General features: G+C 49.2%; 2 protein-coding genes across 2 annotated transcripts; both read left to right on the top strand.

Annotated features, from left to right (window-relative positions):
- The first annotated feature begins 829 nt into the window (after positions 1 to 829).
- On the top strand, positions 830 to 21,452 carry DISP2 (dispatched RND transporter family member 2). Its single transcript, XM_087739971.1, has 8 exons — positions 830 to 897; positions 8,707 to 9,153; positions 11,559 to 11,588; positions 13,700 to 13,823; positions 14,796 to 14,911; positions 15,384 to 15,502; positions 16,472 to 16,569; positions 17,175 to 21,452. Exons 1-8 carry the CDS (start codon positions 830 to 832, stop codon positions 20,592 to 20,594), a joined length of 4,422 nt encoding a protein of 1,473 aa, XP_087596097.1. The 3' UTR covers positions 20,595 to 21,452.
- Positions 21,453 to 22,359: 907 nt separating this feature from the next.
- On the top strand, positions 22,360 to 27,906 carry KNSTRN (kinetochore localized astrin (SPAG5) binding protein). Its single transcript, XM_087739965.1, has 8 exons — positions 22,360 to 22,475; positions 23,566 to 23,698; positions 23,849 to 23,905; positions 24,131 to 24,230; positions 25,937 to 26,051; positions 26,346 to 26,407; positions 26,556 to 26,630; positions 27,507 to 27,906. The coding sequence occupies exons 1-8, from the start codon at positions 22,412 to 22,414 to the stop codon at positions 27,636 to 27,638; spliced, it is 738 nt and encodes a 245-aa protein (XP_087596091.1). The 5' UTR covers positions 22,360 to 22,411; the 3' UTR covers positions 27,639 to 27,906.
- The last annotated feature ends 36 nt before the right edge of the window (positions 27,907 to 27,942 follow it).

The following is a 27,942-nucleotide window of genomic DNA, read 5'->3' as shown; positions in this document are numbered from 1 at the left end:
ATGGGAAGCTCTCCCCACGGCACGTGGGGACACGTGTGGCTACCACACAACTCGGCGTGGTTTCACGGTATCAATACGCAATGATTGCAGGACCCTGCAAGGAGGGGAACGTGCCTGACCTCCTGGTGTTCTCCGTGCTTTCAGCTCAGTTGTTTCAAAACTACCATCTATTTCAACAAATTGTTTCCTTATGTAATGCTGCTAAAATCCAGAGGGTGAACCCACACACTTCAAAACGCTGCCCCGCACCTGCCAGGCAGGTCCGGGAGTGCTTCTGGGAGCTTTCCCCCCTTGGGCCAAAGCAGAAGCACAACCCTGCTGAGATGCGGGACCTGCCACCCAAAGGGGTTTGTGCGCTGCTTGAACCTGCAGCCCCCCTCTCCGCACCCCCACAAGACACCAGGACCCGCACGCTGCTCGGGGTGGGGATGGGAGGGGGATTTCGGGGCCGGGCGAGGCGGTTTGGTCCGTCTCCAGCGTCGGAGGGGTTTGGTCCGTCTCCAGGCTCGGAGGAGCCCCTGCTGCCTTGCACCGCCATGTGCCCCGGAGCCCCTGCCCTGCACCCTGCAGGCTCGACCCGCTCCCGGCCGGCCCCGGGGGCGGCGGGAGGCGCCGGGCGGCCCGGGCTCGGTGCCCACTCGCCCCCCTCGCAGCCCCCTCGGCGCTCCCGCCCCGCGGCCGCTGGCCGCCCGCCCCGGGCCCGCCTCCGCCTCCGCGGCCGCGCAAGCGCCGCGCAGAGCCGCGCCGGGGCGCTGCCGCCGCCGCCGCCGCCGCCGCGCCGGGAGCGTTCAGCACCGCGGGCTGCGGACAGCGCCCGCCGCCGCCGCCCATGGAGGCCGCGCCGCGCTCGCCGCGGCGGGAGGGGCCGCGCCGGGGCCGCGGCTCCGCCTCGCCCAGGTAGGACGCGGGGGGCGCGGGGCCGGGCCGGGCCGGGGGCGGCGGGGCCGGGCCGGCGCTGCGGAGCCGGTGCCCCGGCGGGGGGGAGCTCCCGCCCTGCCGCCACCCCCAAGGCGCTGTGGGTGCGGGGGTGGCCGGTGCCAGCGGGGTTCTCCCGGGGCTGGGGGTGCGGAGCTGGGCGCAGCCCCCCGGCCCCGCCGAGGCGCGGCCCGCCCTCCCACCGAGAGAGCCGGCGGAGCCCCTCGCTGCCCGCCGGACTGCCCACCCCCGGCTCTGGGGCTGGCAGATCCGTGCGGCCCGGCCGGTGCCCCGGTGGCCCCCGCAGGGGCCAGGCACGCCATGCGGAGCCGACCGCGGCGGTGGGCGACCGCCTGGCTCGGCCTCCCTGGCAGGTTTGATCCTGCAACACGGTGAGCTCTCCCTTCTGCAGCAAGGGGTGAGCCGTTGTGGGCGAAGCTCAGCATGTCTCAGGCAGGGTCCTCATTGCGCTGGGCTACGGGCAAGCACGGTTTGCACCCCAAAGGTCTCTTCTGTAAAACCCTGCAGCCCTCATCTTCTCCCCCCTGCGCCATATGCTCCCTCACCTGGTGTCTTAAACCAGGCTGGCAGCCACAATCATCGCTGCTTTCTGGAAATGTCAACAAGCCCGTAATCACGGGCAAGGAGCCATCCCCAAATTTCCGAGCACATTGCCATTTGTTAGACCGGAGGCAACAGACCTTCCGAGCTCTCCGGATTCTCTCTGACCAGAGCACACATCCCGAGGTCAACGGCACACAGATCCCTTCCGAAAGCCAAAGAGGTTCACCGCTGTCTGATACGGGTTGTTCGTGCCGAGACATCCCCACCTGCCTGGGGAACCCGCGGGGCAGTCGCTTCTCTTTAGACAGCTCTGAAGACCTCAGCCCGGGGCTGGCGTGCTTTTGGGTCTCGGTGCTCGCCGGGGGGCTGTTACGCAATCCAGCGCTGCTTTCGCTCTTGGGCAGTCGATGGGGGCAGAGCTGTCGCTGAAGCCCTGTCAGCTTTGCTTGCCTGAGTAATCCTGGCTCATTCAAACAGGTCTTTTGAAATGAATGCTGCAGCCTGGAAGATCTAAGTTCTAGAGATGAGTTAAGCCATCTGAAACCAGTGTATTTTGAATTTCACTCATGCTGCTCACTCAGGAACTAAAATTTATGGCAGTAAAGTACAAGAAGATAGCTCTCTCACTCCCGAGCATGCAGATACATAAACGCTTCTTCACGCAAGGCTCTTCATGTAGCCGCTAAAGGGTTAGCTCTGTACTCCCCATCCCCTGCTCCCAGCCAATGCCCTTCATCATCAGTGCTCAATTCATCGTCAGAAAAATGCAGACGCTTGAAAACACTGCCTTCCTTCTGGCCTCTCTCAGACTGGGATAGCAAGGTGGTGTTTTCTTTTCCTTTCCCTGTTCATTTCATTTCTTTTTTCTTCAAAACAAGGCTTAGCAAACATGATTTTACCAGCGGATTTTACACTGCCCGTGTAGTCAGAGCAAACTGCACCCAGGCCTCCTCGGGCACCGAAGCCAGGGTGGGGGCCCTGAGCCCTTGGTGCCCGGTTGCGTCCCGTCACACACGCCGGGACCCACAGCAGCAGCAGCAGCAGCTGCCTGGGGTACGGGTGAGGCTGTTCAGACGAGTCAACGGAAAGGATTATAGAACTCAACTTTCTTGGCAGACGACGTGGGAAGCAGAGTTTTGCAGTCTCATTAATTTTTCATGACAATTTAACGTACTCAGGAGTCTCATTAACAAAAAGATTGTAGGTCTTCTCAAGGATACGCGCTATCCTGCCGCTAGACCGAAAAAACAAAACAAATAGCAACTACGCAGATTTTTTTCAGTGGACGAGGATGTGACCCAGCCTGAGGAGGAGGCGAATGGCTGAGCCTCCCTCTGCCAGCCAGAGAGGGGAGCGAGAGGACGAGGTGGGAGGGCCACGCAACCGGCCCTTCCTTCCCTAACCTGTGGAAAAGGGCACTCTGGTCTCCTTAGAAAACACCAGCAAAGAAGCTCTTTTTTCTCGAGAGCTCCACTGCTGTTTTGCTGCTGCTATGTTCAAAGAGAAACCCTCTGTTTAAATTCCATTATAAAAACCCATTCTTAAAAAGTCACTTATGGCTCTCAAAGAAAAAGCCGTTAATCTAGATGGAAGCTGACCTATAGCACATGGTTTTAATTCAGAAAGATTTTTTTTTTTTTTTCGTTTTGGAAAGCTTGTACTGCTAGAGTAAGAAAAAAAGGGAAAGAAAATAAAACTAGCTTCTTTTTTTATGAATGAAATTTTGCAGTGCTTAATGTCTAATTAAGCAAAGGTTCCTGGGGAAAAAGGGCTCTGGCTGTAGTCAAGACACAGACTCTTGCCCTTTCTCTCGCTTGTTTTGATCCCCCCTTGAGATTCTTCTGTCAACAGGAGAAGCAGTTTGACTCAGGCACCAGACAGCTCCATTCACTCGGTAGGTGTTTCCCACCTTTCGTATGCAAAGTGCTGCTTTCCTGATCCTCTCCTTAGTATGCAAAGGGTGAGATAATCTTTCTACTAAAAAAAAGAAGCGCTTATAGAAATAGTCTTGGGGATGAGGGTGGAATTAGGGAGACCGATAAAGAAGCCATTCCTTCAAAACGCTGAATATTTTTGGCCCGTTTCTCCTCTCTGAGACGCACGCGCTCTCCTGCTGCGTGGCTCGGAGGGAGCGCGCCAAAGAACCGGAGAGGCTGAGGAGAGGGAAGGTGGCCGCATGCTGCCATTCCCCTGCCCCGCCAGCCTTCCTCCGCCCGAGCTCAGCTCCCAGCCATCCCGACGGGGAAGGAGTTGGAGGCAGCCAACACAGCGTGCTCCCAGCAAAGCCTCCTGCGGGGCTCGGGTGCTCCGGCCGGCGGGCAGCTAAAGCCACGTCCTGCGGGGCAGGGTCTGAGCTCCACGGCAGGCTGCTGGGCTCTGCGGGGAGGGAGACAGCCCGCTCCCAGCACTCAGCTCCCGCCACAGACTCTGCAGTGCCTACCACCGCTCCGCATCCCAGCAGAGGTGGAAAGGCAGAAAGCTGTCTCCTTAGAAATCTTGACCTTTTCTTGCCTGTTTTCTTGTGGGAAGAAGCTTATGCCCTTTTGCTGGTTCCCCCGCATGAAGTAGGCTGCCTATATCCTGCGTCTCAGAAAAGCACTGCTGCACTCAAAGTGACTCGGGCAGTTTCAGAAATTGGGTTATTATACTGTCTAAACATCTCAAGGGAAGAGATGGGGAAGCAAACAGCATGAGAAATGCAACTCATTGCCATGGGTAGCAGGAGCAGTTAAGCCCAGTCTGTCCCGTGCCCTGTACCTCCTCGTCTTCTCTTTGCCCGCATCTCTTTGGTTGCATCCAGCTGAGCTTGAAGAAGAAAACGGAGGCTGTCAGGCTTTGCTGTGGCTGAGGGACCATTTCTGCCCACTCAGTCCCAAAGATGTCAAATATCTGACAGGGCCCAGACTGGGAATGAACGTTAACAAAAAATGTTTCTCTTCCCCGATGTCTTGCTAGTCTTCATTAGTGTCAGCGTGGCAAGCAGAGTCCAGCACGGTGCTCTGCCCACCTCTTCTCCTGCCTGACAGCAAACAGATACCAGAAACTCCTCCACAACCATTTTTCTAGCATAGTTTAGGGTCCTGAAGGCCCGGAAAAGTAATAACGACATGGTTGCAGGCAAACAAGGACCAGCCTACACCTCTGGTGCAGACCTCAGCATATCAAACGTTAAGCCCGCCAGCGCTATGGCTAATTGGGAGTGTAGCAAGTGAAGACTCGAATTCTGCAGAGCTGCCAGCAGTGATTATCCACACCAATCATTATTTGCGAGCTCCAGGTTTCCCTGGAGATTTTGGATAACCAAGGTCACATCGTCATGGAGCTGGAGAGAGATGAGCAGAAGGCAACTCATACCCGGAGGGTGACTGACAGAACCGTAATTGTTTAGTCTGAAAAGGGGATAATGAAGAAGAGTCAGGAGTGAATGATTTGAACTAGCCAAAGTTACTCCCAAACGTGAAGTCACAGAGCAGGCGGGGGACTGAGTTAAGAGACAACATGCAAGGGAAGAACGGAACTTGACAGCATTTCACAGCAAAGATGGTAAACGGGAAGAATGGGCTCTCACGTGAAGTATTAGAATCAAATACATTAACGTATGTGCATAAACACGGGAGGCAACCTGTGATATCCAAGAGTTTGTCGTCTGCTTTCCCCACCGGAGGCTGTGGTAGCTGAGGGGTTTTTGGAGGAGGAATTTTTCATTGCGTCCTTCCTGCACCTCCCTGACCGCCTTCAAAGTGCATTTTGTGAAAGCCTTTTTGTTCTGTCCAGCGTTACTTATTCACCATCAGATGAGGCAGGCACGGCAGTACAGCCATCAGACTAATTTAGTTACGAAGAGCCTCTGCTCCCAATTGCCTATGGAGATCCAGCAGTTTAAACGAAAAAGAATTTTGGTTTTGCTTGGGAAAAAAAGAACACAAATATTGTACAGGTGTGGGAATACCAAAAGCACCAGCTGTCAGTGCAGCAGTGTCTCTGTGAATTATTATGCATTGTAGGAAGCCATCACCTATTTAAAGTGTACAAAAATTAGAAAAAACAATAGGATCAAGGCAGGGGGAAAATAGTAACTTAGAGGCATCAAAAAGGGAGTGAGAAAAGGTCTAGATCTTGCCACAGCATAACACTACCACAATCCCAGCTCTCTGATGGAAATTCCGTGACCCAGGACTACAAGTGCAAAACTACAAACCCCAAATCGGATGCAGTTGCACGTCAGCCACCGGACACCTGGGAGGAGGGAGAGGAACTACACCTGAAGCTTGAGAGAGCGGACTGAGGGACTCTCCAGGTCAGCTCTCCCGAACAAACTCTGCCCCTGCATCTCGACGGAGACGTAGGGGATGTGGTGCTTAGCATCTCCCAGGCAGGTTGGTTCTATAATTAGTATGGATGGGCAATGACTAATTAAAGAGGTCATTTGATATGTTGACTGCCACAGACCGTAATCTTTCTTTCGTCTGTCTGCAGTGCGCCTGCCCTGTGCTGCACCAGTACAGCTGGACCCGAATCCCTCCCAGTGCAGGGATGACTCTGACAAGGCTGTAACAAGTCCAGACGAGACCCCAGGTTACATCTCAGGAACAGCTTTGCTGGCCTTTGATTTATAATCCCATGTATTGCATTCATATACACCGGTGACAAATTTGTAGTCTTCTGTTGCGAACTACCCTTATCTAGAGCTTTAACACAAATCACGCTCTTAAAAGTCTGGGTAATCCTGCCACTAATCCATCTGTGACAGGACAGCATGGACGTCATGCGACGGGGTTGATATTATTTCTTTTGACAAATTCTGCGGGTGAATGGGATATCATTGTCACAATCTGTACAGGAGCTCCGGCTTTGGCCGGCAGCGCTGCCTCTTGCTGCGCTGAACTAGCTCAAGTCTTACGCTTCCAACCAAGTGCTGGAACTGTTGGGAGCAACCTGTCAAGCTTATCTCACTGGGGTGTGCACACATCTGTCTGCTGGCTTTCTGGCACCTGCTTCAGTCCAAACTTCGACTTCTTTCAGCCACTTTGCGTATCTATTGTCATAGGAAACGTTGACAGTCTCGCAGACGCTGTCTGACGTTGCTCTCTTTGGGTGTACGGCCTCTTCCAAGGATGCAAAGCAGCTCAGTTACACAGACACTGGTATTTGCATACTATTTTAGTATCATTTTGCCGTTTCTTCTCTCCTTCCTTGGCCACTACCAAAAAATATTCAGCAAAGGCATTTGATGACCCAAAATAAAACTGCCCATGTAGTTCCCCGCTCCTGCATGGCCTGAGCTTCAGAAAATCTGCATTTGAATGTCAGTTATTGCTTCTGAGCTCAGTGTCATTGTAATGAGGACCCATGAACATGCCAGCCGTGTCTGTAACCGTGCTGCAGCTGTCTTCTGGCTTAAAAAATAAAATGAGCATTGGATGGTGTCTAATCAGTCGAGATTTCTTTGTTACTAGTCCCTGGACTGGTACACTGGGCAAGTAAAGCTGAGCATGATGTCTGTGCCGTGAGTCTCCACACCAGCACTGGCATAACTGCTACCACAAACATTACTCTGTTGTAATGATTTTAATGAAATAAGCCCATTTTGTACAATCATGAAATATAGTTTCTCAGTGTTGATAAACTCAATTGATGTTGGAAAGTACATAGCACAAGCTGCCAAGGCCAGTATGTCCTTCTTTCTGGAAAAAATACCAATTTTCAAGCAATACTGAGCTAACAGTATTCTTCAAATCCCTTTTGTCATTGATATTTTCATGCCATTCAACTTTGGGTGCAATTCCAGAGACTTGCAATTGCAAAAATTCTGTCTTTTTCTGTGGCTGTCCGAAAAAGAAATGAGAGGGACTCTGCCAATTTTCAAAAATATTCCCTGCTCAAACATTTTGCCTTCATTTTTTCCCACAAGGTGCCTCAGGCTAAAGTTCATCTCACTGTAGTCTTGCTCCAGCACTCATAAATTATCTTTGATGACTTGAGGCACTGTGTGATTCTAGCTGGCCCGAATCATTTGTCATTCTTCATCCTCGATGCCAGACACTAGGGCAAGTCACGTAAGTCAGCTGTAGACACCACGGCACGGGCTCTGAACAAGGACCAGAGTATGGTGTTTCCATACTGTGCCTTCTTTCTGAGCTGCAGGTCGCACAGTGCTGCTGAAACTCCGACACCTTGACCAGCTGCATCTCTTGAGACAGCAATTCCTAAGGCGTTTTTGGGGTCAGTGTGACCTCAGTCTATTGTTTGTGAAGGGTTTTTTCGTGTCATGCAGACTAACCAGTTCCTCAAAGTATTATTTAAACTTTCTCCAAGCTAGCAAAATCTCTCCGGTTCCACAAATCAAGAACTGTAGGAATAGAATAATTTTTTAAATCCCTCGGCGACAAGAGAGCGTATCCTGCAGAGACCTCATTACTTGGGAACTGAAGTCTGCTAATGTGTTGTCTCTGTAAATTGAGCAGTCAGAGGAAAGTCAAGCTTCAAGAGATCTTGAGAGATCCTAGTCCATCCCCTTCCTGCATACCAAGACCAATAATATCTGTTGCTGACATCCTTGGGAGATGTCTGTCTGAAATGATCCTGAGGAGCCCAGTGGAGAGTCTGCAGGACGTGGGAGCCGTTAGGGCATGGGCCAGCCTGGAGGCTGAAGCCCTTTTACATCATCACAGCCATCAGGTTCACTGCTCAGACTTTTTAGTGCCAGGGATGATTCACTCTCCTATTATCCCAGTGTGGAGCAGAGCCAGTCCTTCTGCAGAGCAATCCAATTCCTCTTCCCAAGAAGCACAGATAATTGAGTGTCTTCTTCACATGCAGTCTCCTTTGGTTTCCGTTTCCCTGGATCTCTGTAGTCACTCTGTGGTCCTGAGTTAGGACCCTACCCTTGTCAGCAGCCAGTGTCTCCCGCCCCCTCCACAGCGAAATAGCTTGGAGAATTGTTTGAGAGGATGCTACCCCATTTTTCAAAATTTTGGAGCAACACGCACAAAGTTGTGATGGATTCTCCATCAGCTGGAATCCCTGAGCGAGTCACGGATGGCTTTAGGAAAAGCATAATCCAGCTCAGCCCTGAGACCGGCTCTTGGTACAGCAAACCGTGGGTGAGGGTTTGCACCTTGTGTTATGTGGGAGGCCTGTGAGAGTCTCCAGTCTGCAGGATGCGATTCCCCTGTGTAGCCTTTCTACTGCTCTGCTGTTTTACCATACCGTTATTTTCTCTCACAGAGAAAACCAGAATGCAGGACCTTGCCAGACCTGTCTCGCCATGCCAGAGATTGGGAACACCGAGCCCAGCTACAGTGGCACTTCCTGGGAAAGAATCTGCCCGGTCCATCACTGCCCCGTTCCTGCATCCCCCGGGCTGGGGGGAGACCACCTGCCCTCCTCCAGCCACACGCTTGGGCCAGTCTCCACCCAGTCCAACGGCCAGGTGCCATCGAGCTCCCAGGACTTGCAGCAGCACCACCTGTACTACCCCTGCAACCAGCCGGAGCCCCGAGGCAGCTACGGCCTGCCCCCGCTCCCTGGGCACGGCGAGAGGCCCATGTTGTGTTCCCACCTTTCCAGCGGTGATCCCGCGCCACCTTCCCACCATGAGGCCTCGGAAACCCCCTGGAAACAGTGGTCCCCCGGGCAGCGACGGCCGGTGCAGCATCACATCGTAACAGTCAGGTAGGAGGCACGTGGAGAGCGGCTCAGGGGCTTGCAGAAAGCATCTCCTGAGCTTCACGGCGGGAAGCGGAGGGGATGAGAGGGGTCTGAGTGGGGATGCACGAAACATGGGTTTGCTCTTCAGTTTGGGACAGCAGCTGCCCCAAAATGCAGGGAGGGATCCAGCTCTGTGGAAAGTGTACAGAGAGCTGCCATTCCCACACCAGGGAGAGGCAGGATTTGCTTCTCAGGGTGACCCATTGGATAAAGCCAAGGTTGCTCAGTCGCTCCTAGATCATGCAGCTCTGATTATGCCCATCTTCTGTGATCTTTGTAGTTTCTCCTCTTGCACTGCAAGACATACGGCTGGCTAATCCTTTATCTTGGCAGAGTTTCTCAGTGATAAGAGCAGAGTTAATTCATTTTTCTGCCCCCACCGAAGCTGCTGCCTGTGCTGGAAGGGGGAGGCAGCAGAGGGTGAGCACTGGCTACAGCTGAGCAGTGAGAAATACAAAAGTGGGGAATATTATTTGGTTTTCCAGGTTGGACAGCAACAAGGGTGTAAATTCTGTATTGTCCATAACAGAATCGGGCAAACTCCATTTGTGTGCGGAGTGCCCAGTGCCGTGCCGGGGTGGTGGGTCTCTCCTGGGCAGCGCTGCAAGGACGCACACACGATGGGCTTCCCCGCAGCCTGAGCCTCAACCTCTGCCCCTTCCAGCCAGCACCATCCATCCTCGCTGCGGGTGCCTTTTGGAGTCCGCTGTTGGCACTAAAGACCAGGATCCCTGTGCTACCACAGCAGCAGCCACCAAAGTCCGATAAAAGATGGCAGAGGATTCCTTCCTTGCCTTTGCACAGCAGTGCAGGGTTAGGCACAAAAGCCCTTTATGGTCTCATTTTCTAGCCATTAACAGAAGACTTAATTTGCTTGTTTGCAGTGTAGAGCAATTGCAGTCAGAGGAGCGGAGCCTGGATCCTTTTTAGCTCGCACGCTATCAACAAAATTGTCAACTCTGTTCTCTGTAACAGGTTATTTAAGTAGGAAATGCAGCTGGATTGCAAATCCCTGGCAGAATGTGCAGCACTAGCAGACAGAAAAGTGATAACATAATAATGCTAGAATGGGGTTTTTAATCCAAGCAAATCTGCTTGAGAAGCTATTGTGAGAGAATTAGCACAGGATGGGCAGTGTGCTGCCAGAAAGAGACCTCTCCTTAATAATCTGGTGAGGATTTTTCTTTGCTCCCCTCTCTCCCAAAATTACGGAGCATTAGTGTGATGAGGAAAACACAATATAATTTATTACACGTGCCACTGAGAGCGACTCTTCCGTGGGGAACTCTCCTCCATTGCTTCTTTTCTTCCACCCATAACAAGCTGCCAGGAAGGATGAGCTGCCACAGGGTCGCCAGTCGGCTGCCCGGGACGGAGCAGGGCCCCAGGGCCATCTGCCCCAGGCGGATACCGGAGCGCAGCAGGACCTTCTCCCAGTTTAAGCCTAGAGCGTAGGAGGAGGGTGAAGGGAGGCGGGAGCACTCGCTGAGCTGAGCTTGGCATGGCTCTGGAGAGAGGAGGAAGCCACGGCTGGGAGCAGTTCGCTGGAAGCTGCGTTGCAACCCAAGGCCATGCCAGGCTGGGGTGTATTTCAAGGGGACATTTCAGTGGATACGGAGAGCAAAATGAAAGGTCCTTCGGACACGGGGACCCACCGAGGTGCACCTTTTCTCTCAAGATGTCAGTGGAAAGCTTGGCCTCAGGGATTCATTAACAAACGTAACCTTGGATCCCCTGGGGATGGCTTCTTTATTTCATTCCTGAGAGCCCTACAAGTGGCAAATGCTCCTCTGTGAAGGAAACCATGTTTAAAACCAGAAGATGTTTTCAGCAGCTCCACTGGCCGCCTGCTCCTCTAGACTGGAAGGGCCCAGGAAACAAGGGAGAGCCGCCTTTTTGGAAAATCCTTGCTGAGCTGCACAGAAAATAAAAACTATCTATAGGCATTGCTAGCCCAGCTGCTGAAATGTAATAGAGAGGTAAGCTCTTGTCAAGCAACAATTTAAAAATTCAGTAGGAAAGCACTTAAAGCAGATGATAGCTTTTCATGGATAGAGCTGCGGTGCGATTTCTACGGCATTACATTGCTAATGTCCATTACTTTCTACAGGGTTTTCTTAGAGGGGCAGAAATGAGGAGTGACTACATGTCTTCCCATCCTGTTTGGTTAAAATGCCAACGGAGAGGAAAAGACTCTGTTATTCATTAAACTAATTCATGTAGCGCCAGCAGCTCTTGCAGCAACGTCTCAGCTTGGTGCTTTACAGCCCCTGAAAGGGCTACCTCGCTCATTAACAGCCCAGCACTGTGCTTCGTAGGAAAATAATAAATGAACGCATCTTTTTTTTTTTTTTTTTTCCTGTCTGCAGACATGACAAAGCTTTCAGGATGCCAAAAAGGTATGTTTAATACCAAAAGCTTCCTTCTACCCCATTATCATTGCTCTCCTACCCTGCCATTAGGACCTGCAGAGCGTTAGCGCTGGCGGCAGCCCCGGCTTCAGAGGCGGGGTGCGCGCTCCCCGCTCGGGGCTGCCCCTCCGCTGGGAGAAGCCTCAGCGGGCTTGCCCGAGCGGTGCCTCCTGCGTTAACGAACAGCAACGCTGTCCTGATAGCTGTTCTTGGGGCAGGTGCCTGGCTCTAGTCCGGACGATAGCTTTACATATATATATCTAATAATCCTATAGGTATGTGTGTGTGTGTGTGTGTGTGTATAGGATTAATCCAGCTTGGCCCACCAGATGGGCAACCAGGAGGACAGCCCATCCATGAAATAAGTTCACCTTTTCAACAGACAGAGGATTTTTAATACATTTCTTGAAATTGAAATAATTTGATTGCTTTCAACTCCTGTTTAAAAGCTGATTTTGTAAAAGTATTTTTTCTGGAAGGTTTGGGTAAGTATTTTTCATCATGACATACTGCAGCTGATTCTTTTTTTATTTCTTTTTTTTTTTTTTTTTTTTCTGGTAATTGGACACGGAATGACCCAAAACAGCCTCCAGAAATTAGGTACTCTAATGTGTAAAGGGCAATTTTTCTTTGTTTTCCCAGTAAAGACTTCCCCTATGAAGACAAACTTGATAAGGCAGTCTTAAATTGAAAAAAATACCAGGCCTGACCAAAAGCCACGTGAAAGGCTCTTTGAAGGGCTTGTGGTGATTTCTAATTATGAGAAATACCTGCATTATTTGACTCAGTACAGTTGGAGGCAAGAGGAACGAAAGAGCAGGCAAGCAGGAATGTCACACCTGATAGGCACTGCCACAGCCGCTCTAAAGTTCATAAATACTTCACTTCCCCACGAAGTTCAAATATTTGTCAATTATTTTTGAAGAAAGAATTTCTTATATTTCAGAAATATGTCAGAATACAGAAGAAATACCTAGAACCTGCCAAACCAGAGCAGGAACCCATTCCAATATCTTATATCTCAACAGATATTTTTGAGGAAGACAAAAATTTTGAGGCAGTAAAGCCTGCACTGGTAAAAAATTGTGGGATAGTAACTTTGATAGATCATCCTATAGGAGAGACAGTTTGTCCCAAAAGAAAAATAGACCTTGGGTGGAAAATTTTAGACCAGCTCTTAAGAACAAAAGCAACTGGCAAGAGTTTGGCCAGAGCAAACTGCTTCTCTGGAAGGGTTTTGTTTGTACAGAAATGTCATTAAAAATGTGTGTGGCACCACACCGCACTGATACGTATTCCAGGCATAGCCCTGGCCCGTGGGCTGGTGTGTGTTCTCCAGACCCTGAAGGAAAACTGGTCTGCTGCATTTGCAGATGCTCTTGTTGCGGGTTCAGCGGGTGGGTTTGAGGCCAATATCAGGGTGGGATTTACTTATCCTGCGGATGCAGAAGCCACTTGTCCACTCCGTGAATGCTGCCGGCAATCCTAACATCGGTTACACATCGGATCGGTGGTTTCCATCCTTTTTTGCTGTGCAGATGTCCATACATTTCCCAACAGTAAGGCAGGCCCCTATAGAGTGAGTGAATTTAGACCATGACAATGGTCTTGCTTGAGTTAGTTACCTTTAGGGGACCCTTCAGAATGGCCCAAAGACTTCTCAGAGTCCACAGGTTGAAAATCTGCAGGCCAAACTGTTAGGCAGCTGCCAGCTTAGATTGCACAATGGGGGAAAAAAAAGGGAAGAAGCTCTTTTTAAATGCAATCTTTTAAGTTCAATATTTAAAGCTTCATTTTGCCCTAGGATGCGAGAGTCTGGTTTTTATTATTTCTGACTGAAAAAACAGGAAAATGGAGGGAGGCAAAATGTAATTACCCGAGTTAATTAGAATTGCCTGCAAACATCCAGTTGGAGGTATAATATGTTCATTAATAGCTGTACTAGAGCCTCTAAGCTTTTCGATAAATAAATGCTCAAACCAGAAAGACCTAATTCTTTTACTTCCTTTTACTAACACTGCATTGGTTTAACAGCAGGTTTTGTGCTAATAGCAGAAGCGCCTTAACAGCTGCATCTTTTCTCCTCCCGTTGATTCCAGTTACTCTCAAATGATCGCGGAGTGGCCCATAGCCGTCCTGGTGCTGTGTTCAGTGACGGCGGTGGTTTGCACTGTAGCTGGCCTGCTTGTTGGAAATTTGCCTGACTTTTCAGAACCCTTAATGGTAAGTCCCTACAGATGATCCGTCAACCTGAACATAAGGAAAATCCACGGGCCAACCAGTGATACATTGTTTCTGCCATATAAAATGAGCCTTTACTTCCTTCCTTCTCTGCAGATAGAGGCAGCGAGGCAGGACAGTAAATCAAGGAGGACATTAAAGCCACTAAAAAAATGGCCGTGTTTATCAGGGATCTGCTGTCCTTAACCCACATCTTCACAGCGTGCAACCCAAGCAAGATTCCTTCAGAAGGGCCACGCTGTGTCAGAGTAATGCACAGTATCTGCTGTTTCTTTGGCAGAACAGAAAGAGCACGGCCTACGCTGGCGGCAGCCACCAGCCCATCGCTCAGCAACGCTGGGGACTCGCACTAGTGCCCTCACCCTGGTGCGGAGAGGCACTGCCAGCACAAACTGGGATGGCTCCTTTTGCTCCCCCTCCACTGCTGGGAGGCTGGGGTTGCCCAAAAGGCCTAGCTAGGCTGGGTGGAGATCGGAGGGAGGATCCGGCTTTGGCTCCTACAGCCTGCGTGTGAGGCTCTTGAAGCGGAGGGACTGCCCTGTTCTGAGCACTGCTGCACAGGGTCCTGGTTTCTGTGCAAGATCCCACCTTTTCTAAAAGTCATCCCTGTCTCTTGTTAATGGAAGAATCCTCAGAAACTAAGAATAGACTAGAGTTTGCCCAGGAAGAGGAAAATTACTCCCATTTCTCTAAGTGACTATTTTACTTGAAGAGGAGGAGAACAGTCTTATGAGAGCAGGGAGGGAGAATTGTAGCCATCCTTGCCCAGAAAGGAAAGGAGAGAATTTTTTTTTTCCGTCAGCTCTGCAGTATTTCCAGGGAAAATTCAATTTGTGTATCTCTCCAAGATGCAGTAATAATCTTGTATAGTTTCTGTGCCTAGGAGGAGGATTAAGGAAGGCTAAGCTAAAGTAAAACGCAAGCTGATGACAAAACCCTTTTGCTTGGCTGCAGGGTTTCGAGCCACGAGATACTGACATTGGCAGAAAGCTCGTTGTGTGGAGGAACGTAGAGAGCCATACAGGCTACAAGAAGACCTTTTCCCTTTCTCCCTATGCTGAGAAGAAAAGGTATTTGAGTTTGGTTTGGGGAGGGTGAGGAAGATGTCGGCTGTAAAGTTATAGATTCAATGGTCCAAGATATCTATGTGAATGACAACATATATGCTGAAAAGCGACCAAGGTGCTGGAGACTTTAGTCTGTTTGCCTGCAACGGACTTGGGCTCCCTATTCGGGAAACCAGGAATTAGGCTCTAAACTCTTCAGGCGTTTACGTCACCGTTTACCTTTACGAGACTGCAGAGGCGACTCAGCGTGTCTGCACAAGGGGATGCGGTTTCTCACTCAGTCTCTTGCAGTTCCCTATAATGGGGCACAGTCAACCCAATATCGAAAAGCTCCCGTCCAAGCAATGCTCTTTCGAGACTATGACAACCCTTACTGCTGCAGCAGCGTTAGGTGTGGCACCAGAGCCTCATCCGTGAACGTAACTCATATAGCCAGATGATCTCTAGTTACACAAATAATCTGATCTCTTGCTAGCTATGACGACATTGGCATAAGCAGAGGGCAGAGGGCTGCTCAGGGAGAACAAGAAGCGAGGACACGGAGAATGGTGGAACAAATCTACGGAGCGGATGGTTTCTTTTGTGGTCCCCCAGGTGAGTGAAATCTTGATGGGGTAGTAAGTATTACACACCCAGAGCTCAACAGCAGACAGAATTGCCAAAGTGGTGTAGGACACAGGGAAACGTTCTGAAAGTGCTCCCAGAAAGCAGCGTGTACACTACCACCCTGGGAAACCTAAGCCGCCTTTTGGATAGTGAGCTTCCAGTGCTTCATAACTGAGCGGTCAGAAAAAGCTTGTTTGAAATTCTGGAGAAGAGTTGTTTCTCCTTAACTTTTTGCCATACTTCTTTTTCCCCTTTAGAAATACGCCTTAAAAGCACCAGTAAAGGGACTAATGTTTTCACCATTTACCCATATCAAAAGTGAATACCCTGAAGAAATGCTGTATGCCCCACTCCCTCTCTGCTCCCACTCCCTCTCTGTTCCTTCTTTTCTTCTGGAAAAATGTAAGTGGCAGTAAAAACTGGAGAGAAAAAAGACGAAAACTCCAAGACACCCAAATTTGGCCCCAAATGGACACTAGTAAGTAGAAGAAAGAGGAACAGCATGCGGATATTTTTACTCCCTTCCCTGCCTCTGCTCCACCTCTGAAACCAGTCAAACACCAAACCCTCAGGTCCTTGGGAGTTTCTGGCTGACCTCGAGCCCCTCACTTTGTAACGGGGGTGCAGAACCAGATGCCAGCGCTCACTAAAAGCACGCTGACAGCACAGAGAGCGTGGTTTGAAAACGCCCCAGCACTGCTCTCCTGCTGCTGACAGACGGGCAGGGAGCAGAGGTCAGATCACACAAGGCAGATGCTACCACTCACTACAAGCTACTGCCTCTGTGACCTGCTTCCCTTCAGGGCATCCTCCATAGCAGTCATATAGCCAACGAGATATATATATATTTTTTTTTTTTTTCCTATGCACAGAGAGTCTACTCCAAACAGCCTGGCTGATTCCTCTTCATTACCTAATCCTTTTTTTAATTTTTTTTTTCCTTCTTCTTCATTTCAGAAAAGAGCTATTCCCAGCTGGTATTTATGTCCACAACTGCTGGGAGCTTATGGAACTTGCAAGCTATTCAGTCCATGTGTCAAATCGAACAAGACAAGGTTAGTAATGTCAGGAAGAACATACACACATGCTGTCTCTTTTCCGACTGCCGTAATCTTTCATCTCTAGCTGAAAGGAAGCCAGACAAACATAACGTAAGCTACAGAACAGGTTGCAGCCTAGAGGACTCCAGAGCATTTTACCTATTTAGCAATACATGGATGACTCCACCTGTCACTAAAGTCCGGCTGCAAAGTAGCAGCTGCCATTAAACAAGAATAAACGGACACTGAACAAGAGCTTGGTCCAGAAGCCAAAGGTGTCCGTCAGAAGCTGCTGAGACTTTGGGGCAGCAGAACCTAATTACCGAAATGGAGCTGGAGATTGTGACAGCGAGTTTTGCACGTGGGAAGTTTAATTGGATTAGCTGTGTTTGCCATAGGATCCAAGTTTTCAAATCAGAGGTTATAAAATATAAGTAATGGACAGGGTTTAATTTTTGCAAAAGGCTAGCATGTTTCAATAGCTTTGGCATTTGCAATTTGCCATTGGGAGGATGGCGAGCCATGGCTGGTACAGCTGGAGGGGAGCAAGGAGCACTGTGGGGCTGCAAGATGAAGTGTGCAGAGGGGTCTGACCTGCCGCTGCCTCGCCTGTTTTTCAGATACGCTCACACGTTCACTTTAGAGACCTCTGCCAACGTACTGAAGCCAACGAATGCTGCCCAAGCTGGTCTCTGGGGAACTACATTGCCGTCCTGTACAACAGGTCTTCGTGTTTGGAGATAACCCAAGGAGACATCTCCCATACTCTGGCCCTCCTTCGTGCCTGTGCTCCAGACTACCACAAAGGGATCCTCACTCCGTCTTGCATAGGTCCCGAGACTGTGAGACAGAAACACTCTCAGTGTGCTAAAGTCCCAGAAAAATGCACCCGCTTCAATGCCATTTACCAGCTTCTTCACTTCTTGGTTGACAGAGACTTTCTTAGTCCCCAGACGATGGAGTACCAAGTGCCGTCTCTCAAATACAGCCTGCTGTTTTTGCCTACAAGGAAAGGTGCATCTATGATGGGGATCTACTTAGACAATCTTGAATCCTGGGATCTGTTTGATAACTATACATCTATCACTGGAATGGACCTGGGCCTTAAACAGAAACTATTCCAGCACTACCTTTTACTGGATACTAAGTATCCAGTCCTGGCAATATTAGCTATTTTTCTAAGCATTTCTTTTTATTTACGCTCAGTCTTTATCACTTTGATGGTCCTGCTCGCTGTTGTCAGTTCTTTAATGATCTCCTACTTCTTGTACAAGGTGGCCTTCAGATTCGCCTATTTCCCTTTTGTAAACCTGACAGCAGTCATCATCCTCAGCAGCATTTGTGCCAACCACACCTTTGTCTTCTTCGACCTCTGGAACCTCAGCAAGAACCAGAACCCTTCCGCTGGGCTCTCTCAGTGGGTGAGTCAAACCATGCACCATTTTGCGTATCTCATGCTGGCATCTTGCTTCACGACGGGTGCTGCCTTCTATGCCAGCTACATCAGCAATATAATAGCCATCCGCTGCTTTGCTATTTACATGGGCACCTCCGTGCTGGTGAATCTGGTATTCATGATGACTTGGCTTCCTTCTTCGGCTGTGCTGTATGAGCGCTACATAGCAACGACCTGTGTTTACAAGCCAGAAGACTACTGGAACAACACCGGCCATAAGAGAGTCGCTCTCTCCCTCCATTACATTCTCAGGGGTCTCCAGAACACGCTGTCTGAAACCTCCAAGCTGCTATTTGAAAAGCTTCTGCCTTGCGGGGTCATCAAGTTTCGGTACATCTGGATCTGCTGGTTTGCTGCCTTAGCGATAGGAGGTGCCTACATTTCCTGTTCCAACCCAAAACTCAAACTCCCGACTCTCGAGACGTCATCTGTCCAGGTGTTTAGACTGAGCCACCCCTTTGAGAGGTACGATTCCGAGTACTGCCACCAGTTCATGTTTGAGAGGCTGGAGCATGGAGAAGGGCAGCGTATGCCTGTCACCATAGTCTGGGGCATTCTGCCCGTGGATAACGGGGACCATTTCAATCCAAAAAGCAATGGCACCCTAGTGACAGACGTCACCTTCACCATCCAAAACCCTGATGCCCAGAAGTGGCTTCTCGAATTCTGCCAAAAAGTGAAGAACAAAACTTTCTATTATGCCGACGCAGAGCAGAAATCTACTGTGTGCTTCATGGAGGAGTTCCTCAGGTGGATGGACAGTCGCCAGTGCTCCCAGCGAGACCACAGCTTCAACCTTTGCTGCAACCAGTTCTCCTTCCCTTACGGAAGCGAAGTCTTCCTACACTGCATCAAAATGATGCTCCTGGAACAAGGCAGGGAAGAGGCAGAAACGTATGATCTGGGCCTCAGGTTTGACATGGAGGGAAATCTCGCTGCCTTAGTGCTGCGGTTTCAAACTATTTACCACTATAGCTTCAACTACAGCAAAGCCAAACAATTCTACGAGGAAATCAACCTCTGGGTAACGGAGGAAATGAAAACTGCCCCCGTGGGGCTTCAGAATGGGTGGTTTACCAGTAAACTAGAGCTATACAACCTCCAGCACAGTCTCAGCACAGAAACGACGGTGGTCATGGGGCTCTCCATAGCCATTTCCTTCGTGGTGCTGCTGCTCACTACCTGGAACGTTCTCCTTAGCATTTTCTCTGTTACTGCCATCGCAGGAACTGTCCTGGTAACCGTGGGCCTTTTAGTCCTCCTGGAGTGGCAGCTCAACGCAGTGGAGTCTCTCTTCATTTCCGCTGCAGTAGGTCTCTCCGTTGACTTCACCGTCAACTACTGCATCTCCTATCATCTGTGCCCCCATTCTGACCGCCTGAGCCGAGTGGCCTTTTCCCTGAAGCAGATGAGCTGTGCCACGGCCATGGCAGCTTCTGCTCTCTTCTCTGCAGGGGTCATCATGTTGCCTGCGACGGTGCTGGCGTATCGGAAGTTGGGGATATTCATCATGATGATCAAGTGTATCAGCTGTGGGTTTGCCAGCTTCTTCTTCCAGTCACTGTGCTGCTTCTTCGGCCCAGAGAAGAACTGTGGGCAGATCCTTTGGCCTTGTGCCCACACCATGAAAGACTATTCTGATGACTCCGGGCTGAACGGAAGCTTTGCCTGTGGGGGGAATGAGAAGCAAAACCGGTTGCGGAAAGTGCAGGAGTCCAACACGGCAAACGAGCAATACGAGCTCCAGCCCTTGTCCAGAAAACTCAGCGACAGTTTTGACAACAGCACTTCCACAAGCAAGCTGTCCAACCGGCCGTCAGTGCTTTCTGAAGACACACAAGTTGAAGACAACAGGTGCCCCAGAACAGGCGTGCACCCTCCTCTTGAAAGAGAGAGACAGAATCTGCAGGAGACCCTTGGAGACCAGCAGGTTGGCCTGTGCCAGTGTCCTGCCCTGCAAACTTCCTCTCCGTACAAGCACAGCAGCTCAGGAGCAGAAACTCACAGGGAGAGGCTCTGCCGAGATTGTCGATGTCGAAAGTACGGTCCGAAAGCTTGGGATGGGTCTGGGCTGGACCATATCCAGCCGGCTGGCATGAAAGAAGAAGGGCAGCTCAATAAATCCCAGTGCTCTAGTGACACTGCCCAGCAGCAGTCGGATTATACCTCAGACAACAGCCATCTCCCTGCTGCTGACATCTACAAAATTCACAGATGCCTTTGTTCTCTTGGCAGCTCTTTTGACATGCTCAACATCTCCAGTGAGACGTCGATTAGTGATTTTGAGCAAGGCCTAAAGCTTGCTGAATCAGCCAGTTCTTGTCCTGATGTCTTAGAGTTGTCTGATTCGTACAGTCAAACAGAGAGAGGTTACTTGAACGGGAAGAGAGATACCCTGCGGCTGGACCTGAGGGAGACTGTCTTTGATATCTCTCCAGCAGCATCGCAACAGAACAGCTCTTCATGGAAAAATCGATTTGGATTAGGCAGCGAAGGTCCGGTTGTGCTACCGAACAGCCAACCAGACATGCCTGATGTTTGGATCAAACGATCTAGTGCACAAAGTTCTGGTTACAACAGTTGAAACCTTGCAGAAAACAAAACTGTACTGCTAGGGAAAGGGGAAGTCGAAATCTCCTTGGAACTGTAAATATAAGTTTTTTCCTCCCACCTCTCCTAGAGCTGAGACTATTTCTTAGTATTTCAGCTGTGCAAATACCCGTGTTTTCACAGAACCAGCAAATCTGATACTAGCGAGAGGATGCGAGATCAGTCTTGATGGAGTACAAGCCCTTTCACCTTCCAGTGTCTGGTGCCATATTCATAGCTGTACGCAAAACTTATCGAGTAAACCTGTTTTGTCATTTCCTACAAGGTGATTAGATTTTGTTTTCTTGTCAAGGTCATGTAGGAGAGAAATCATGAGGTGAATCTCCCCGGATATTTAACAACAGAGAAAGAGAGCTCATGTAAAAAAAAAAAGTCTAAAACTCAAACCCACAACTATTGAAAAGCTAGATATCAAGTGAAGAGTGTATTGTTAATAAAAAAAGTCTTTCATTTTCTACTGAGCCAGAAACTGCTTTATGTGAAGTCCATGTTCACAGATCTCATCAAAATAGTTCAAATATTATAAAAAAAAATCTCGCCGAGACTTTTGAGTTGATACAGTCTCTCACTGATCATGGAGGAGGCTGCAGAATCCAGCCCAAACCTATTTTCAGTAACAATTTGTTTGTTTTATCAGAAGAAATTCTAGTACTGCCAAAGATTTTCAGTGCGAGATTCCTCATCCCCTCAGTGACTCGGGTGCTTTGCGTGTCGTCTTCATAGCTTGTTTCCACTCAAGGCATTCCCTACGAACATGTAACTTTTTTAAAATTTGCAGATCTGGTGAATCTTGACTTTTACATTTTTTTTTCCTCTACCAGAAACAAGCAGGAAAACAAACACTTTCTTGCCTTTATCTGTTGAAAAATAGAAAACATTCTCTATACAAGTTGACGTTAAATAAATGCTTATGACAAACTTTCCTAAATCTGTGTGATGCTTCATTTTCACCAAGAACACTGTGGTTCATTTTCTTCGTCTTTTAAGTGCCGAATATATTTTCCAATATAACCATCAAAAGGGAAGCATACATCTTAAAAAGATTTGCTCCGTCTCACACCCACAAGTAGCTTGCTCTGCTCTGTGGGAGACAGGCCACGACTGCCCAACGTAGATGAGGAATACACTCTTTTAGACCTAATAACTCCGCTTGAAATATGTAACGAATTTCAGTTTTGCGTTTTCGCAGTGCAGTTCTCATCCTGGGTGTTCAGGTGGGTTATTTTGGCAACCAGAGCTGTCCTCGGGCCGTCAGCCAACTGACTGAAACCCTCTCCACAGAGGAGCTTTTCACACCACTGTTCGGAAGGGCTTCTCGCCCATTTTGAAAACTGTGTTGGAAAACACCGTCAAAACACCTCAGAAAGCCGGGGGACATTTTATACAGATGCCTCCTTTCCCCTTACAGTGAGGGAGGGCAATTTTAATGCCTCACATGCCAGCGGCAGCAACGGCGCCCTGAGGAAGGTGCAGATTCCCTCCCCGAAGGCCACAGAGGCCTTGAGGGCTCCGGGCCTCGAGTGCCCAAACCACGGGACGAGACAGCGGGAGGCAGGGAAGGTCCCCCCGCCGGCGGCCGGCTCCCCTGAGGGCCGCTGTAAGGGGAAACAGCCGCACACGCCCCTGAGGAAGCCGCCATCCCCAGGGCGCCTTCTCTGAGGGAAGGGGCGGGAGGGAGCAGCGGCTGCGCCTGCGCGCTGCGCGCCGGGGCGCTCCTGCGCATGCGCGGGGCCGCACGGCCGGTTGGCGGCGGGTTCGATTCAAACGGCGGCTGAGGGGAGCGCGGCCGCCATGGAGGGCGAGCCCTCCCGCATCCCTGTCTACAGCGCTCTCCACCACGCCGGCCCGCCCGCAGGTGCGTACCCTCTCCGGGGGGCAGGGGGAGAGGGCTCTGCCCTGCTCCGCTGTGGGGCACCGGGGGCCGGCGCCCCGGTTAGGCCGGCCGGGGAGGTGGATAGGCGGGGAGCGGCGTCTGTTAGGGAGCTCCATGCTGCCTTGGTCTGTGGTGGCCGTTGCGAAGTCTAATTAACGACAGGCTTTATTCAACTGTTTTGTCTTTAAGATTTCGTTTAACACTTTTTTTGCTAAACGTGTGCCCCTGAGCAGGGCGGGCCGTTGCTCGCTGCATCCCAGCTCAGCCCCTTGGGATGTGCTCCAGGGCTGGGCCGAAGGGGTCTGTATCCCTGCTTACTGAGGTGAAAGATGCTTTCCTTCAGAGGCCCTTACTTCTATAACTCTTTTGATACTGCTTACAGCATTTTAGAAATGCGAGGCACTCAGGCTTAATGTTAAAAACATGGGAGCTAGTCTGTGTCAGTGGGAATTCCCACGTTACTCTCGTATAAGTGTGCTTGTGGGTATGTCATTTGAAAAATACTTAACTGGGGGGGGTGGGATGGGGGGGAAGCTTCCTAAACCCGCTATGTGACCAAAGTTTTATATACTCAAACAGCTGTGGTTTAAAGCCAAATAAACTTTATATAGAAAGCTAGTTCTCTATAGTGTTATTTTAGAAGTGTATCCACTCATAGTGAATTGAAATGTGAAGCGCTCTTAAGTGAGAATTTCAAGTGGGCTGTGTCTGTTTTGCTTCCAGTACTGGGCAGCTTTGCTTGGAACCCTGTGGCATGCTGTCCGCTTGATGTCGAGAACTCCTTTATTATCATGCCTCTATTATCACTTTCAAGCTTTCTCTCATTAGTGCTAGCCTGGTAACTATGTTTGAACACTGTCCACCATCTGAGCTATCTGTGGCTTGTTCTGGACCCTTAATCCTGGGTAAAGTTTGAAGACTGCCCTTAGTTGTCGCTACCTTAAAGTCTCCATTCCAGCCAGATATAATTGTGATTTACCTCAAATCGAACGCTTAAGAGACCCAGTAGTTCTGTATATTATGGTGATCTCTTGTAGACTGTAGTGTTTTCATTGTTGTCTTTTTCTTGCAGAAACGCAAATGGCTTTTCCTTCAAAGAAACAATGCGTCAGCAAAGCAGCAGATCTAGAGTTCAACAAAGATCCCAATTTTAACTTTAGCTCAAACATTGCAGCAGATGGTGTCTTCAAAGCTACAAACCAAGGGTAAATGAGAGTAAAATATTGATGGATTTATTACTTGGCAAATGTCCTAAAGATGGCTTCCCATTTTGCAGGTTTTGTGAAACTAACATACTTGTTAATCTGCAAGAATGCACTGGTCTTCTGGTAATTGTATTTCACCTGTCTTTTAAGGTTGCCTAAATCTGCCAAGAAAGTGGAACCTCTTTCAAAGACGACAGCTACAAGACGGTATGTTTCCTCGAATTTCTATTAGTTGCCCTCATGCAGTAATGTTCCCTCCTGGAGGGCTGCGATGAGCTCTCACCTGTGTATAGCTTTCTTGCCAAGTTTGCTGATTAAAGCTCTTGGTCAGAACAAGAGCAAACGCTTCAAAACAGGGCATGTTTGTGGAAGTAAAAGAGAAGGTGTGTAATACTGATATTTTTGCCCCTAAATCTTTGTTTGACTCTACAGACCTCTCAACAGATACAAACTAGAAGCAGAGCTGAAGACCAAGAATCAGCTGTTAGAAACAGCCAAACAACAGCTACACTCCAGGCTAACAGCAGCACAGGTAAGGAAAAGGGGAGGGGAAATAAATAAATCGTTGAGTAATTCTTATATTCTGATCGCTACAGGGTCAGATCAAAGGCTTGTCTTGCTCATTTTCCTGTCTCCATCGGAAGTCAGTAGAGTTTGGGTGGGCTGGGTTTTCTCCTCTGACACTCAGGATATCTGCTAGAACCTGGAAATCAGCAGAGCTACGGATGTGTTTGGATGGATAATGCTTCCAGACCACTGTTAAATAGTCATCAGAGCTCTAATTCCATTTTAAACTCCCTGTGGGAGAATATTTCAAGTTCACAAGTATACACTCACATGAAATTTTATTAAAACAGCCTTGATGTTGCCAGATGCTTCCTAGCTACATCAAGAGAAACTAAATAATCACTTGCCACTGATGGTTTGAGGTCTATTAATTCTTTTTCTTCCATAGCTCCTAACATATGGTAGATAAGCTATTCAATTTCCTTGTTCCTTTTGCCCAATCTCTGCTGGCGTTGTTGACCCATCAGGTAGCGTGGTGTGAAAGTGCTTACAGTATGGAAGGCGTGGGTTCAGGAATGGGCTCATTTTAGTAACGAAGAACATTCTATTTGGATTTTGGTCACCGCTGTGCACTAAGTTTGAGGGACAGTGACCTCATTCTCTTCTGAGTATTTAACACAGAGCTCAGTTTATATAAGCTTTTGTTTCTTCATGCGCCACTGTGTCATGTTGTTGCCTAATCTTTTAGTGTCTTTGTATTCTTCTGCAAGTGTTTTCCCATCAGCTCAGCACTGGTGAGGCCAAACCTGGAATATTGTGTCTGGTTCTGGGCTCCTGGTACAAGAGAGACGTGGGCATAGTGGAGAGAGTCCAGCAGAGGGCCACTAAAATGAATAAGGGACTGGAAGAAAGGCTGAGAGAGCTGGGACTGCTCAGTGGTTTCTGTTTCAAACAGATTTGACTTTCTTGAATCAAGTTTAGATTCAGAATTGGCACCCCGTTATTCACCACCTCTTACAGATCACTCTAGGACACACTTAGCACAGTTTCTGGCATGTGCAAGGGGCCCTGCTGGTAACCTTCAGTTGTAAAAGCTCACTTTATTTCCCAGTTCTCAACCAGTTACTAATCTGTGGGGTGATCGTTCCTCTCATCTCACATCTTGATTTCTTTAAGAGCCTTTGAGACCTCCTATGAAATGTTCAAAAAGCTTCTGACACTATCAGCTGGATCACCCTAATCCACAAGCTTATTGATTCTCTCGGAGAGTCGCATTCTGCTTGTGAGGCTGATCAGCTTATCCGATTGCCTGGTGATATCAGAACTGTGTCGGGAATAATGCTGTGGCTTAAAGATTCTCAGAGGCCCTTTTCTTCCCAGTGTTTATATGCTCTTCTACGCATCAAACTCTTCAATTATTTATGTATAGAAGAGGGAGCACAAGCAAAGAGATGCTAGGATTACCTAAAAGGAATGTACCTCTAGGATCAAATTTCTCTAGCACTTGCTATGACATGTGGATGTGATAAATGTATTAATCCTGTCAAGAAGCAGGAGTAAAGGTCTGCAGCAGACCAGTTTGCTGCGATGGTAGAGTCAGAAGGGGAAGATCTGATTCTCGGTGCTAGTGGAGCGCTCGTTAAGCCATTAGCATCACACTTGGTATTACTGACTAATGAGAAGAAAATCTCCTTGGAAACTTGATTCACTTACAACCTGTGTTAATGACAGAGCACTATAAAGGAGCTAAAGGAGGAGAATAAAGGCCTGGTACAAGAAGTTAAGAAGCTGAAGAAATTTCGTGAGACTTGCATGGTGATTTTAGAAAGCAGAAACATCGATCCTGGTAAGAACTATGCGTTTTGCGTACCATTCTGGTACTCGTTCTTCAGAACAATTTTTTTTCCCCTTCATGAGACATTTGGACTCTGCTTCCTTGCTAAGGAAATACTGCTGTAACTCCAGGGGATTTTTCTTTTTCTAGCTTAAGAGAGAAAGCTGCTTCCTGTAGTAAGCCCTGTCCTGGATAAACTTTGAAAATAATTTAGTCTGTCTTGTAGAAATTTACTTTGAAAAGCTGTTCGTTCTTACAAGCAAAGTTATCTGTGTATTAGAGGTTCACTAACGCATCTCAAATTAGTTACAGGCAGCAACATTTTGGAGGAGGAAGAAAAGACACAGGAATGCCAGAAGCAGACGAAGGTAAGAAAGTTTTGGAATAGCAACAGGAGTTAAGTGGGCTTTGAGAGGGCTGCATCCTACTGCCCTTCTCTGCTGATGTTGTGGGAACAGCTGCTGAGACTTGCATTTACTTGCGTTATATTAAACTGCTTTCCTTTTGGCTCTTCAGCTGTTAACTGAGAAGCTCATGGAAGAACTGAGGCGATTTAACCAAACAGCTGCAAAAGAAACGGAGATGCTTCAGGTAAGGCTGTGACTCTTTCAGACTCAACCAGGTAATGAGCGCTTGGTGCCGAGTGAGATTCTGAAGGTTATTTTGCTCCTCCCAGTGCTGCTCTGTTCTCCAAAGGAACTGCAGCACTACTCGCCTTCTGTTATATGTGCAGCAAGGAAACTGTGTTACTCCCCTTGTAAACAGAGGGCTTAAAGCAGAGCTTATGGTGGGGCAAGGTTAATTCTCACCTCAGTCATTTCAGGTTGAATTGTAGCCAATTGAACTTGAAACAAGGTCAAAGATGGAAGCGATGTTAATGACTGACAGCTTTCAAGTGAGACTGAACCAGTTCCAAAGTAAAGACGGCTGGCAGTACTGGAAACGGAGCTGTTGCTGCTCAGACCAGCTCCTCTCGAGAGAGGGTTTTTGCGAGCACGTGGCAGGTGGTTGCAAGCACCGCTGGCAAAGGCTGGTGCACCAGTCCGGCTGTGGGGCCGGGCTTCGGGACCCTCCGTCTAACCTGGAGAGCGTCCAGAGCAGTGACCTCGGGTAGTCTCTCTGGGAACTAGAAGTATGCAAGCACAAGCAGCTTCAGTGTTACTTTGTCTATGTGCTGACCAAAATAGTCATGAAGTTCTAGTTCTACAATTCTTGGTAAGAAGTTTGAGCTAATTAATGAAATTGCTATTATATAAGACTTCCTAAACTTTGGTCACAGATAAATTGATGTTTTCCTGAAGGAACAAAGGTAAAAGACATCCCAGTCAGGCCAGGCTAATCTTAGCTTAGCAGGTAAGACCCTGCTGAAGAGTTCAAATGCTTTAATTGGAGCCGCTTTAGAACTTGGCTTTGCTACTCCGTACTTTTGTGTTAGTAAATGTAGCGTGTGCTGACTTCTCTACACAGACAGCGATGGCCAAGTGGAAATCGGCAGAAGAAGGGATACACCAGTCCCTGGAGAAGCGCTCCTCCTTCCAAGCAGGAATTAAGCAATGCTCGGCAGTACTGGACGAGCTGGAGCAGCTCCTGGCTATGTGAGGCGCCAGGACGGAATGTACTTTTTTTTTTTTTTGACGTTTTCCTCCTCGCTCTGCATCTCTCCTTTGCGAACCTCCTCACGTCTGGGGCTCTGAACCAGCGGTCTCTGCCCGGGGCCAGCAGCCGTGGCTGGGGCGAGCCCTCGCAGCTCCTGGTGCGCTCCCCGCAGCTGCCGGGGCCCTGCCCGGAGGCTCCCGCCGCCCGCCGTGCTGGTGAGCGGCTCCGTCCGTCCGTCGGTGCGGTCTGTCGGTGTGGTGTAACGACCGGGGGTTTTCACCCATTAAATGGGCTGCAAGGAGGCGGA

Source organism: Nipponia nippon, unplaced genomic scaffold, assembly GCF_047370975.1.
Source record: "Nipponia nippon isolate SJK-2023a ecotype South Korea unplaced genomic scaffold, ASM4737097v1 scaffold_10, whole genome shotgun sequence".
NCBI lineage: Eukaryota > Metazoa > Chordata > Aves > Pelecaniformes > Threskiornithidae > Nipponia > Nipponia nippon.
This window is presented reverse-complemented; position numbering and strand designations above follow the sequence as displayed.